Genomic DNA, 14,733 nt, shown 5'->3' with positions numbered 1-14,733 from the left:
GGGAAAGAAAGATAGACACCTGCAGACCTGCTTCACTGCCTGTGAAGTGACTACCCTGCAGGTGGGGAGCCGGGGGCTGGAACCGGGATCCTTACGCCGGTCCTTGTGCTTTGCACCACGTGTGCTTAACCTGCTGTGCTACTTCCTGACCACCCCTTTTTTTTTTAACTTTTTAATGAGAGAGATACAGAAACATACAGAGAGAAAGACAAGAGCACTGCTCAGCTCTGGCTTATGGTAGTACTGGGGATTGAACCTGGGACCTCAGAGCCTCAGACATGAAAGATTTTTGCATAACCATTATGTTGTTTCCCCAGCCCTCCAAAGTACTCTTAATTATGATTAGCTTTCTGCACCAGTGAGACCAGAGGAAATGTCTGCTCTATCCTCTCTTTTATTTGGAAAGCAGACCAGAGAGTATAAAGTCTTGACCAGTAAAGGCCTTGTGCTCAGAGATTGTGGTCTTCCAGGACAACCCTCAGTTATCTCACCTTGCAGGAGATAGGCACAGCCTGTCTAAGTCCATCATTTCACGAGGGCCAAAAGGAGAAAGAAGAACTATTGAGGGACTGAAGGGCTTTTCTCAGTGATCTCCACTGCCAATCTGAAAGAGATGTCTTGCTGTTACTGACTTTTTGGATTCCAGATATTTGACTTAATCCACCACTCTACATACTCTACCAATGTTTCTTGAGCTTTTAAGAAACTGAAATGTCCTGAACATTTCTTTTATTAAAGTGCATACTCTGACTCAGCAACCTGGAGGGAACTTGGAATATGCTTCCCTAGCTGGCCACCACACATTGAAGAACTACATTTTGAGGAGTCAAGCTCTCAAAGCTAGTCCATACAAGAATTCTTTTCGGGGCAGGGGTAGATAGCATAATGGTTAGGCAAACAGATTCTCATGTCTGAGGCTTCGAAGTCCCAGGTTCAATCCCCTGTACCACCATAAACTAGAGCTGAGCAGTGCTCTGGTAAAATAAAATAATAATAATAAAATAAAAATTAAAAATTAAAAAAAGAATTCTTTTCATTAGGTCCTGAGGAAATGGGTGCTTGCTGAGGAAAAATTGATTGAGGCCCATTAGTTGTTGATAGATAAGCCAGTGGTCCAGGATCACCAGCTTTCAACACTGAACCACAGGATTGTGGGCACTTTTAGGGCTCTTCATTAGATTCTTGGCATCTTCAAAACTGTGCTGACATGACCAAACCCTGGGAAGCAATGGGTAAGACATATTAGGTGTAGGACTTCATTTTCCTTGCACTGACAAATATGCTGTGGTTAAGCTAACTACCCTCTAATGAGAATAGCCAGCAATTAGTCACAGTGCACTAACAATTCTGTTTTTTTCTCCCTGCCTCCCTGTATTTAGTTTTGGGAATTGATATTTTTAAGGAAAAACTGTGTACACTTTGGTATGATTGGCATCATGAAGAGCAAATTCAGCTTTGGGAAAATGAATAGATGTGTCACTCACTAGTCTTATGTTGCATATCTCCTCATGTTTCAGATTCCATGCATTTGCAGAGAGAACACAGTATATGGAATTTCCTGCATTTCCCATGAAGGATGATGACAGCATCATTACTTGGAATTCAAGGAGATTGAAAGGAAAACTCCCTCCAGGTAACTGGAATAAAAATAAATAAATGGTATGGTTTATATCTTAATAATTTGAGATCATCTGAATCTTTAGGAAATAAAGGACTAAATCGTGACTAACCTTATCTTTGTATTATTTGTGTTCTACAAGGCAGAGCTCATGGATGTTTATAGTAAATTTGTCAGTCTAGCAACCAGACATACTCCTCAGCCTAGTCTCCAGGGAAGTGACTTAAATGATATGTTTTCTAACTTGGGAAGCTGCTGGAGACTTGGCCCTTGCATGTCAGTGCTGGACTTACTTCTTGGTAAGGAGGGAGCTGCAGTGCTGCACAGATTAACTGGGTACTGCAGTGAGCTTTCCCATTCCCCTTCCTGTCAGTGTCAGCCCTACCTGAAGGACTGGCCTGCCTCCTATGAGGGCCAAAGCCACAAAAACCAGTATGGGAGGCCTGAATTCAGTGAGATAATAGATGGGGACATGGGAAGACAGAATGGGAGAATTCGTCAGAAAACCAAGTATTAGCGGGTCTTTTGGGGCTGATGAACTTGCAGAGTGGCAAACTCATGAAAAATAACAAAGAATCAGAAGGGAATTCTTATTCAATTAAGAATGGGGTTGGGGTTGTTAGACATTTAAGAAATATTTTCACCTCCATCTTCCTGTTCATCTTCAGTAAGCAGAAAAGATTTTTAGATTTAGTACAAGACAGGAACTAATCTTTAGGGCAGGGGAGAAGATGTAGGGTACTCTACTTGAAAGATTCCTCTGTTTTTGTGATGGTGTTGCAAATGCTCCTGGGGGAGGAGCATTGCCAGAGAATAGGAAGCAGTTCTGTTACTCTACTAGTAGGTCAGATGCAGACAGACAAGGGGTAGAATGACAGAGCTTGTCCCTGACACACTTTGTGACTTTCTCTACTTCCTGCTCCAAAGTGGAACAGAGGCAAATTTACTGGAGAGTCTGTGAAGACACTACTGCATGTAACATACCTGTTTGTTCTGATGGAGGAATAGACATTTGCAGAGAAGTTGAGAAAATGGCAACTCATAGCCAAGGATGATACTCATCAAAACACTAATTTAGGATATTTACTATGCTTATTGAAAATAATTTATAATGGCTGGGGAGAGAGATTAATTGTTATGCAAGAGACTTTCATGCCAGAGTTTCTGAGGTCCCAGGTTCAATCCCCAATACCACCATAAGCCAGAGTTGAGCAGTGCTTTGGTCTCTCTCCCTCTCTGTATCTTTCTTTCTATATGTCTCTCTCACTAAAGTAAAGTGAATAACATGTCTAATAATAAAGAAAAGATTTAAAAAAGAGAATAACTTATAATGTTAATCCTAGTGGGCAATGGTTCAATCAGGATACAGAATGTGAGCTGTCACTAGCTCCTCAGGTGTGCCAGATGCTACAGGTAAGGTTCAATTTTAGCACATGTATTCTTGAGAGTCTAGTTCCTTAGCCACTGCGTCACCTCCCAGACCAAAGCACATATATTCTTTTGCAGCATAGTTACAAAGAGAATATAGCATAGCTTACATTTTTAGCAACTACTATCTTTTCACCCATTCAAATCATACACATTAAATTATATATAAAAACATTTTAGACTGAAATGCTTCAAGCATGGCCTGCCAATCTAACATCTTTTATTTTTTATTTTTATTTATGAAATGGAAATATTGACAAGACCATAGGATAAGAGGAGTACAACTCCACACAGTTCCCACCACCAAGACTCCATATCCCATCCCCTTTCTTGATAGCTTTCTTATTCTTTAACCCTCTGGGAGTATGGACCCAGGGTCATTATGGGTTGCAGAAGGTGGGAGGTCTGGCTTCTGTAATTGCTTCCCCACTTAACATGGACATTGTCAGGTTGGTCCATACTCAACAGTCTGCCTCTCTCCCTAGTGGGGCAGAGGCCTGGGGAAGCGGGGCTCCAGGACACATTGGGGTGATCTGACCAGGCAAGTCAGGTTGGCATCATGGTTATACCTGGAACCTGGTGGCTGAAAAGAGAGTTAACATATAAAGCCAAATAAATTGTTGACTAATCATGAACCTAAAGGCAAGAGTATTGCAGATGAAGATTTGGAGTCTCATTTTTGGGAAAAGCTAGTAGGTCTATTTGAAGTATATTCCAAAGTGCCCATGACTTCACTAGTCCTTTCTTTCACTTTGCGCCATGTGCGCTTAACCCACTACACTACTGCCCAACCCCCACTTTTTTTTTTTTTTTATTATAGACTCAACTCTCTGCTAATGGAGAAGGAGGAGTACTGGGAGGCTAGAGTGATGTTCCCTTCTAGTGCTTCTCTTACACTCCCATTAGCCACTCAGCTCCTTGTAGCCTGGCTTCTCTTCTCTGTTAATGAGTGTGACTTCTCACAGAACAGAACTGGAGACATCACACTCCCAGATCTCAAATTGTATTATAGGGCCATTGTCATCAAAACTGCTTGGTACTGGAACATGAATAGACACACTGACCAGTGGAATAGAATTGAGATCCCAGAAGTAAGTCCCCACACCTATGGACATCTAATCTTTGACAAAGGTGCCCAGACTATTCAATGGGGAAAGCAGAGTCTCTTCAACAAATGGTGTTGGAAAAAATGGGTTTGAGACATACAGAAGACTGAAACTGAACCACTATATTTTACCAAATACAAAAGTAGATTCCAAGTGGATCAAGGACTTGGATGTTATACCAGAAGCTATCAGATACTTAGAGGAAAATATTGGCAGAACTTTTTTCTGCGTACATTTTAAAGACATCTTCAATGAAATGAATCCAATTACAAAAAAGACTAAGGCAAGAATAAACCAATGGGACTGCATCAAATTAAAAAAGCTTCTGCATAGACAAAAAAAAGTACCCAAACAAAGAGACTCCTAATAGAATGGGAGAAGATCTTTACATGCCATATATGAGACAAGAGTTTAATAACCAAAATATATAAATAGCTTGCCAAATTCAACAAGAAAACAAATGACTCCATCCAAAAATGGGGAGAGGACATGGACAGAATATTCACCACAGAAGAGATACAAAAGGTCGAGAAACACATGAAAAAAATGTTCTAAGCCATTGATTGTCAGAGAAATGCAGATAAAGACAACAATGAGATAGCACTTCACTCCTGTGAGAATGTCATACATCAGAAAAAGTAGCAGCAACAAATACTGGAGAGGTTGTGTGGACAAAAGAACCATTCTGCACTGCTGGTGGGAATGCCAATTGGTTCAACCTCTGTGGAAGAGTAGACTGGAGATTTCTTAGAAGGCTAGAAATGGACCTACCTTATGACCCTGCAATTCCTCTCTTGGGGATATATCCTAAGGAACTCAACACACGTATCCAAAAAGATTTGTGTATACCCATATTCGTAGCAGCACAATTTGTATTAGCCAAAACCTGGAAGCAACCCAGGTGTCCAACAACAGATAAGTGGCTGAGCAAATTGTAGTATATATACACAATAGAATACTACTCAGCTATTAAGAATGGTGATTTCACTGTTTTCAGCCCATCTTGGATGGAGCTTGTAGGAATCATGTTAAGTGAGATAAGTCAGAAACAGAAGGATGAATATGGGATGATCTCGCTCACAGACAGAAGCTGAAAAACAAGATCAGAAGAGAAAACACTAAGAAGAACCTGGACTGGAGTTGATGTATTGCACCAAAGTAAAGGATTCTGGTATGGGTCTGGGGGAGAGTACAGGTCTTGGAAAGGGATGACAGAGGACCTAGTGGGGGTTTTATTGTTATGTGGAAAACTGAAAAATGTTATGCATGTGCAAACTATTGTATTTACTATTGAATGTAAAACATTAATCCCCCAATAAAGGGGAAAAAATGAGTGTGACTTCTCTTCGTGGTCATCATTCACCATGCACTATTTATCTTGTAGCTTAGGAGGTGATGCCATGGAAAAGACACTGGACTTAGGATGTATGAGGTCCTGAGTTCAAGTTCCAGCATAAACCAGAATAAAGTTCTGGTTTTCTCTATCTCTTATAAATACATAAACAAATAAATATTTTAAAAAAGAGATCTTTAAAAAAATGTATCAGGAACTTAGTTGTTTACTGTATAGTCTCTAATACGTAGGTGCAATCTCTCATCTCCTATTGATTGGTGTCTAGAGAACACAACAGGACCCCATTGTCCCTTCTTCCCCAGAGCTCTTTGCTTTGGTGCAACTCACCACTCCCAGCCCAAATTTTACCTATGTTCTCCCTTACTATTCTTTGTTCTTACATTCCACCTGTTAGATACTTTGGTATTGCTCTTTATCTCTGGTTTGTGCCATTCAACATGATGCCTTCAAGTTATGACCACAATATGGTAAAGGAGGTGGCCTCATCATTTTTAACAGCTACATAGTACTCCGTTGTGTATATATACCACAACTTCCTTAGCCATTCATCTGTTGTTGGGCATCTGGGTTGCTTCCAAGTTTGGGCTGTATGCTATGAACATTGGTGTGCATAGGTCTTTTCAGATAGTTGTTTTTGTTTTCCCTGGGTAGATCCCTAGGAGAGGGTTTGCTGGGTCATAAGGAAGGTCCATTTCTAGAATTCTAATGAATCTCTAGACTGTTTTCTGTAGGGGTTGGACTAACTTAATTCCACTAGTAATGTAGGAGAGTCCCCTCCCCGCAACAACCTTTCCAACAGTTGGTGTTTCTGTCTTTTCTAATGTGTGACATTCTCACATATGTAAAGTGGTATTGCATTGTTGCATTTTCCTGATCATCAGTGCCTTTGAGCATTTTTCCATATCAGTTGGTCCTTTGGATTTTTTTTCCAGATTATTGTTCAGCTATGGCTTATCATGATGCTGGGGATTGAATTTAGGACTCTAGAGCCTCAGGCAGAAAAGTCTTTTGTGTAACCATTATGCTATTTCCCCCACTTGGATCTCATCTTTGGAGAAGACTCTTCCCATGTCTTCCCCCCATTTTTTCAGTAGGGTTGTTTGTTCTTTTATTGTTTAATTTGTTGAGTTCTTTGTGTAATTTGATTATTAGCCCTCTGTCCAATGTGTGACACATGAAGATTTTGTCCCACTCTGTGGGGATTCTCTCTATTACAGTGGTGAATTCTTTTGCCATGCAGAAGCTTTTCAGTTTAATGTAGTCCCATTAGTTTATTTTTGGTTTTGTTGTCCTTACACTTGTATTTGAATCAGTGAAGATGCTTCTAAACTTACCTCAGAGAGTTCTGCTAATCTATTCCTCATACTACCTGGTGGTTTCTAGCCTAACATCTAAATATTGCTCCACTGGTTTACTTTTGTATGTGGTGAAATGTGGTGGTCCAATTTCATTCTCCTGCACATTTCAATCCAGTTTTCCCAACACCATTTGTTGAATAAGCCTCCTTTTTCCATTGGATGTTTTGGACACCCTTGTCAAAAATTAGTTTATCATAGGTAGCAGATGTAGGGGCTGATTGCTGGGCTCTGGATTCTATTCCACTGGTTGGTGTGTCTGTTTTTGTTTCGGTACCAGGTCATTTTGAGTATAGTGGCTCTGTAGTATATTTCAAGGTCAGAAAGAATAATGCCTCCACTCTTGCTCTTTCCCTTCAAGATATAAAAAAATAAATCTTAAAAAGAAAAGAAATCTTAATCTCTGCCTATTGTTAGTGTACTTCTGTATATGACTATGATTTCCTACCTTAAAGGATTGCCAGATAAAGCACATAATTCCTATATAAATTTGATTTTCAGATAAACAATGAGTACTTCTTAAATATGTTTCAAATATTTCCATGGGTAGGGTGTTGGGAGTATGGAGGCAGAGGTAGTAACTTACCTGGTAGAGTACACATGCGACCATATACAAGGACCTGGATGTAGGCCTGTGGTTCCCATCTGGAAACCAAGAGAGTCTTTCATGAGTGTTGCAGCAGTGCTACAGATGTCTATCCTTCTCTCTTTATTCCTCCCCCCCTTTTTTTTTTAAGATTTTAAAAAATATTTATTTTTTCCCTTTTGTTGCCCTTGTAGTTTTACTGTTGTAGTTATTATTGATGTCATTATTGTTGGATAGGACAGAGAGAAATGGAGAAAGGAGGGGAAGACAGAGAGGAGGAAAGAAAGACGCCTGCAGACCTGCTTCACTGCTTGTGAAGTGACTCCCCTGCAGGTGGGGAGCCGGGGGCTCGAACCGGGATCCTTACGCCGGTCCTTGTGCTTTGCACCACTTGTGCTTAACCCGCTGCTCTACTGCCTGATTCCCTTTATTTCCATTTTTATCTCTCTTTTATCCTCTATCAAAAACAGAAGAGGAAAAATTGCCTCTGGGAATGGTGGAGGCATGAAGGCATGAAGTCACAGTGATAACTGATGGCAGACAAACAAAACAAATACTGCATGGGGCCTACCTAGCCTAAAAAATTGTTAATTGTTAATCTATTGTTCAACTTTGTTATTATTATTATTATTATTATTACTATTATTATTATTATTTAAAGAGTTACTCATAGCAGCTGGGAGATGGCTCAACTGATAGAGCATCGGACTTTGATATACAAAGTTTCTGGTTTGATCCCTGATGCTTCATGTGCCGAGTGGTGCTCTGGCTTCTCGCGTGAAATTCTCTCCTTCATATGTAGTAAATAAAATATTATTTAAAAAGATAATATTTTTTAAAAAATAAGTATATAAAGATTTGTTTATTTATTTTACAATAGAGAGGAAGAGGCCAGGGTCATATAAGGTGCTGGGGAATAAATATGCGGCCTTGTATATGCCAAAACCACCTGACTGACTTCTGTGACACAGATTTAACAAAAGCTTATGTTTTCACTTGTGACATCAGAAGTATCGCAAGCACCTGAGGTCCAGGAGAAAGCTCAACTCAGGTGAAGGGCAAAGGAACAGCCTACAGCAGATAACATCAACTGCTACCTTCCCTGGTCCCTCAATAATGGGACAATTTTGAGATGTGTTCTGCCTAGTTTCTTGAAACCTAGAGGCACTGAGCAGAAGTTGCCTATAGTAACTTCTTTGCTTGTCTCTTTCTCATCCCCCCAGGTTCATTTCCCCTAAAATTATGCACCAAAATTTCTTATCTCAGAGCTTGTTTTAGGAAAACCCAAATTGAGACAGCAAGAACTCAATAAGGGTTAACTAATTTTAAAAGAGAGAGAGAGAGAGATTGAGATTTGTTCAACTTTCCTCAACTGCAGATTTTTTCCTCAGAAGAGATTCCTCTCTGAGATTTGGAAACACCTTTTCCGTTCTTACCTGGGGTTTGGATTTCCCCTCTTCCCATCATCTTCTGACATGTATACCAGGTCACCTCGCTGACAGCTGGTAAGGAGGAGACCTGATGGGTAGGTTGTGGATGTCTTGGCTTTGGCTTCTGGCACTTAGGGAATCTGTGGGGAGTGCTTCTGCCTGCCATCCTGAAGCCTTTAAACATGGCAGCTTCTGCTGCTCTGCCTGCTGTTGCTGAAATAGTGCTTTCTTCAGAGTCTAAAATAGAGGCCTGAGGTCCCTGTATTAATGACTTTAATACAGATTTAATGTTAGAATTAAAATATGCATAGACTGTGTTATATAAATATGTAAATTACTTTCTTTGTACTTTCCAGAATGTAACTACTAGGAAAATTGAAATTATTTGTTTGGCTCATACTGGACATAATTGCTCTGGAGTCAGCCTGACCAGCCAGCCTTGCCACTTAAATAGCTATGCAAAAATAGTTATAAAAATAGTAATAATTTAAGCATGTTAACAAACTTAGAAAAATTTAGTATTATGTTCTTCAACTAGCGTTAATTTAATTTTGGTATTCCAAAAGTGGACTTTTATTATAAACATTGATTATACAAAGTAAGATGATCCAACAGGATGTGACAACCCGACCATAAGGAGATATTTTTATTTTGCTTTTTTAAAGATGTATGCATTTATTTTTATGCCAGAACCACTCAGTTCTTGAGTATTTTTGTGATTTCTGTTGTGCCAAGAATCAAGCATGGGGCTTCAGACTTGCAAGTCCTGTGTTCTATTACTGAGCTGTCTTCCTGACAAGAACATTATGGCTTAGTCATGACAAATACCCATTTCCTTGTATGCATAATGATGGGTGAGAATTAGAATTTAGAATCAGGAAATGAATGCTGTACTATTATGCTATGTTTTGATGGGTGGAAGATCCAACTTCAGTGATTCTAGGGGCATTGTTCATTTTCTAGAGGAAACCAGAAGTATTTGTTTTACTACTAGAAGAAATTAGTGTAGTAGGGAAGTAGGGTTGCATTTTGGGGCCTTTTCTACGAGTGACATTCACCCATTTCCCTGTTGTTAGTTTGGACTTTAGTGGTGCAAGAATACTGGTAAATTGAATGTGACTATTTTTCATTCTCTGAAGCTTTCACATAGGGTTAGAGTATCCTAAATGGAGACTGAGTTATCTAGGGAAGGAACTAACATTCTGACATTTTCCAGGGACTGTATCTTTAAGAAATGTTGTTCCTCTTGAAGCTACTCCTTATGCTATAAAAGCCTTTTGCATCTTCAGACAATGCTCTATGAGAAAGATAAACACCTGCAGACCTGCTTCACCGGCTTGAAGCTACTCCCCTACAGGTGGGGAGCTGGGGGCTCGAACTGGGATCCCTATGCTTTGCGCCACGTGCACTTAACCCATCGTGCTACCACTCGACTCCCTTTGGTTCTCTTCTTATTTTATCCTAAAATTATATTAAGGGTCCAGGCGTGGTGAGTTGAGCATACATGTTACCATGTCCAAGGACCCAGATTCAAACATCTGGTCCCCACCTGCAGGGGGAAGCTTTAGGAGCAGTAAAGCAGATCTGTAGGTATCTCTCTGTCTCTCCCCATCTTCTCTTAATTTCTCCCTGTCCTATAAAGTAAAAGGAAAATTTTCATTGAAAAGACAGTAAATATGGATTAATATAATCCTATTTGGGTCAAAAATGTTCACTGACAGGCATCAGGTTTTAAAAAGTCATTAATTTTGGCATTGATGCAGTTAGCTGAGGGATGGACTCATTAGTGAAGCTGACTTATTTTAGATGGTTCACAATGTTAGACTCTGCAGCATTGAAAAGGCAGTGAGTGCAGTGGGAGAATGAGTACCATGGCTCATAATCACAGAGCTCTGAGCTTCTTTGTCAAGCCAGACCATCATACTTTGTATCTTAGGAGGAGGAAGAAAGCTGCAGACAGTTGGGGCAGTTTTAATACTCACTTTTTTTTTTTCTTAAAATACAACTCAAAGAACCAACAGTTCAGAACCCTACTGTTGCTCCAGGAGGTTAGGGCTAGGCAGAACAGGACCTTTCACCTCTAGGCCCACCTCACCCACTCACTTCTATCCACTGAGCTGTTTTCTCCTCGACCCCTCTTTTTCTGACCTTTTAATTTGCCCCTGCTGATTACTCAGAAGTGGAAAAAAGGGTTCACTGTGTTCAACAACATAGCTTGTTTATGGGGCATGAAAAAAATGGCAATGAATAAATAGAAGTACAGACACACCTCAAAGATATTGCCTGTTTGGTTCCAGACCACCACAGTAAAGTGAATACCACCATAAAGCAAGTCACACATAACTATTCTTATTATTTTTTAGTAAATAAAAGTTTTGTTTGCAGGGCTGGCAAACTTACCTGGATAGTGTTCCTGCTTTGCCATGCACTCCATCTAAGTTTGAGCCTGTCCCTCATCACACTGGAGGAAACTTTAGTGCTGTGGTGTCTTTTTGTCCTATCTCTGTCTCATCTATCTGAAAAAGTTAGCCTGGAGTGATGAATCCCCAACATGACCAAAAAACCACAAAAGTTATATATACACTATTGTCTGTTTAGAGTATGCAATAGCATTATATCTTTTATATATCCTAATTTAAAAACACATATCACTAAAAATATTGTCATCTGAACCTTCAATGAGTTGTAGTCTTTTTTGCCACAGGCCTTCAATTTGTAGAAAATGGAATATTTTAAAATCATAATCAAACATAGATTAGTTTTATCAAGTAATATAGAAAGGCAATATTTGGGGGAGTATGTTTATTTCCTGGCTGTAAAGAAAAAGATGTTAGAAAAGCTGCTCTGGTCAGTTAGCATTTTCTTTAAGTGCCAGAGTGGTACAACTTGTAGAAATTTGGTTGATTATACTTTTGAAAATGTTACTTTAATATGAAGTGGGTCTAGTTGGTTTAGTGGAGAGGGTCTGTGATTCCCTCCTTTCAGTATCAGCACCAAAGTCACAGCAATGCAAGGAAAACCTCAGAGAGAAACAGATTTTTTTTATAACAAAGGCCAAAAAGGTCAATAAGCTGGTGATGGAACACAGAGAAACATTCTCACTCAAGATGAAAAGGGTCCCTCCACGTTATAGCAAGCCAGAGAACAAATTATAATTGGAAGAGATCTATAAGGCATCAGACCTTCTCTTGAGAGTCTCCATGCCTCAAAGCATCCCAGCTTTGTTTTAATAAATGCTCCTCTTCCAGAGGGAAAAAGGGAGAAAGGGAGAAAGAAAACCCAACAAGGTTGTCAAAATACCACACTTGAATAATGTGCTGCTTTGCCATGTGTACCACCCAGGTTTAAGCCCAGTGCCTATCACATTAAAGGAAGCTTTGGTGCTGTAGTCTTTCCCTTTCTCCCTCTCTGTCACTGTATATAGAAATAAAACAATTGAAATAATATATGAGAATAATGGGATACCATTCATTTTGTAGGAGCAAAGGAGGAGAGAGAGACAGGGACTAATTCTTTCTTTTTTGAAGATCAATTTTATTGATCACATATCAGAAAGAATGCTATATGAGACATAGAAATGGACAGCACATTCTGGTACATGTGATGCTGGGCATCAAACCCAGAGCCTCAGGCTCAGTGTTCTACCAGCTGAGCCATTTCTCCAGTCATGGAACAGAATTATAATTTTAAAATGTATTGACCAAGAATCTCCCCAAGTGAAGAAGGATTTAGATCCTCAGGTCCAGGGAATTTTAAGAGTCCCAAATAAGTAAATCGAAGGCTAAGCTCCCCAGGGCACATAGTAGCAAAGATCAAAGAAACTTGAGAGAATTTTCAAAGCAACAAGAGAAAGACAAAGTGTGATCTAAAAAGAAACCCCCATAAGAATACCAAATGATTTACCAAAAAAACTCTAGAGTCAGAAAATAATGGTAAGATATATTCAAGCAGGAGCTGGGCGATAGTTCAGCAGGTTAAGTGCACATGATGCAAAGTGCAAGGGCCGGCATAAGGATCCTATTTCGAGCCCCCAGCTCTCTAGCTGCAAGGGGGTTGCTTTGCCAAGTGGTGAGGCAGCTCTGCAGGTGTCAATCTTTCCTCCTCTCTGTCTTCCCCTCCTCTCTCGGTTTTTCTCTGTCCTATCCAACAACAGCAGCTATAACAACAATAACAACTACAACAAGGACAACAAAATGGGAAAATTGGCCTCCAGGAGCAATGGAGTCATAGTGCAGGAACCTAACCCCAGCAATAACCCTGGGGGCAATATATATATATTTAAGCTTTTGAATGAGTAAGATTTCCACTCAAGAATGCTCTATACAACTGTGCTATCACTCAGGTTTGAAGGAGTGATGAAGAGCTTTCCCAAACAAGAGTTAAAGGAATTCATTACTTCTAGAATGTCCCTACAGGACATACCAAAAAGGACTCCTGTAAAAGAGAAATGTAGGTAACCTCATCTATATGGAGTAAATAATGAAACAAAGCAGGGAGAAATAAGCAAAGTCAAAATAAACCTTTGTACTCAGACTATTGAACTATTGAAGTTACTAAAGGAAATTAGGAGGCAGGTAGATGGGGAGGATTTGTTTACAAAGGTGGAGATCCAATGGACTTTGGTGAAGGGATATTGATCAGTACTTTAGTGATTGGTGTAGCAACATATTTTGGAGAAATACGAGCTTATTCTTTGAAAATACCTTTATAATTTTGTAAGCCAAGTTTACTTCAAATGAAAAGAAAATGGCACTTTACTATGTTGGTTAAGAAAAATGCATGAACTAAAACTAAAAAAAAACTAAATATTAGGAAATCAACTTTGATTTACTTTAAATCCATGTTTATGTTTAAAAAGTTTAAAAAAAACTAAATTAGCATCTTGGAAGACACTGGTGATATTTACCTAGATATTTAAAATTAACTGCCCATTATTCAGTCTGGCATTGCTTTTTGCTTCTAATCTCTAATTTAATTGAGAAGCACCAACTGGTGCCTGTTTATAGCTCACTGGCAGCAGGACGTTCTCTCAGAGGTCTCCTTCCATCTCCACAGAATTCAGTTTGTTTGAAAGGGTGAATCTTAAGCAGCTGCTTTTCCTAAATTGCTGCCAAATTACAATTTACAAGGTTGAGAGACTTCAGTTATGTCTCAAGTCAGTCTCTCCCTCTCTCTCTCTCTCCCTCCGTCCCTCCCTCCACCCCTCCCTCCCTCCCTCCTCTTTCTAATAATGAGTTGCTTTGAACTTTTTATTACTACTGTAAAATAATCCTCTAGTTAGCAAACACTTATTGAATGCCTTCTGTGTGTTTTAGCTTCTTTAAGGGTGAAAAGGAGGCTCAAGGGGGAGGGCAAAGTTTCTGTTCAGGGAACTCTAAACTCTTAGAATATACATTTTATGCTTCTGCTTGAAGTTGCTTCCCCCCCCCCCACACACACCTTAACTCCTAGACCCCAACTTATAATTTAAGAACAGCCTGTCCACATCTCTACTGTCTTTTCCCCTTGGAGTCTAAGTCTGTTTATCTCAAATAGAGATTAAATCCCTAAGGAAGCCCAGATAAGCACTGCATTCTTTCCCCCATAATGGGTTTATGCTCTGTGTTCCTTATTCTATTTGCAGCTCTTGGCAATGGTACAACCTACTTGCCAAGATGACTCTTGCGCTCACTGCAGCCCTCTCTTGGCACTGGATAGTGCCCTGCTCTGCCCAGTTCTTTGTCACCAACATACTCTCTTAGAATTATATTGAAATTATTGAGTGGGACCAGGCCTTCTACATTAACATGACACATAGATAAATCCCTCAAACCCCTTTAAAAACTAAATTGAGTTACTAGGAAAAAGATTTAAGTG

The 14,733-nt window shown here is 39.7% G+C and overlaps 1 protein-coding gene across 5 annotated transcripts in view; it reads left to right on the top strand.

Moving 5' to 3' along the window:
• Nucleotides 1-14,733, top strand: part of VWA3B (von Willebrand factor A domain containing 3B) — a 189,355-nt gene that overhangs the window by 26,674 nt on the left and 147,948 nt on the right. For all 5 annotated transcript variants that reach the window (XM_060187501.1, XM_060187502.1, XM_060187500.1 and 2 more), the window contains one exon: nucleotides 1,518-1,633. In XM_060187501.1, coding sequence (XP_060043484.1) covers nucleotides 1,518-1,633 — 116 coding nt within the window. The remainder of the gene's footprint in view (nucleotides 1-1,517; nucleotides 1,634-14,733) is intronic.

This window comes from Erinaceus europaeus, chromosome 3 (genome assembly GCF_950295315.1).
Source record: "Erinaceus europaeus chromosome 3, mEriEur2.1, whole genome shotgun sequence".
Classification (NCBI taxonomy): Eukaryota; Metazoa; Chordata; class Mammalia; order Eulipotyphla; family Erinaceidae; genus Erinaceus; species Erinaceus europaeus.
Note: the sequence above shows the minus strand (reverse complement) of the source record. Positions and strands in the feature narration are given on the sequence as shown.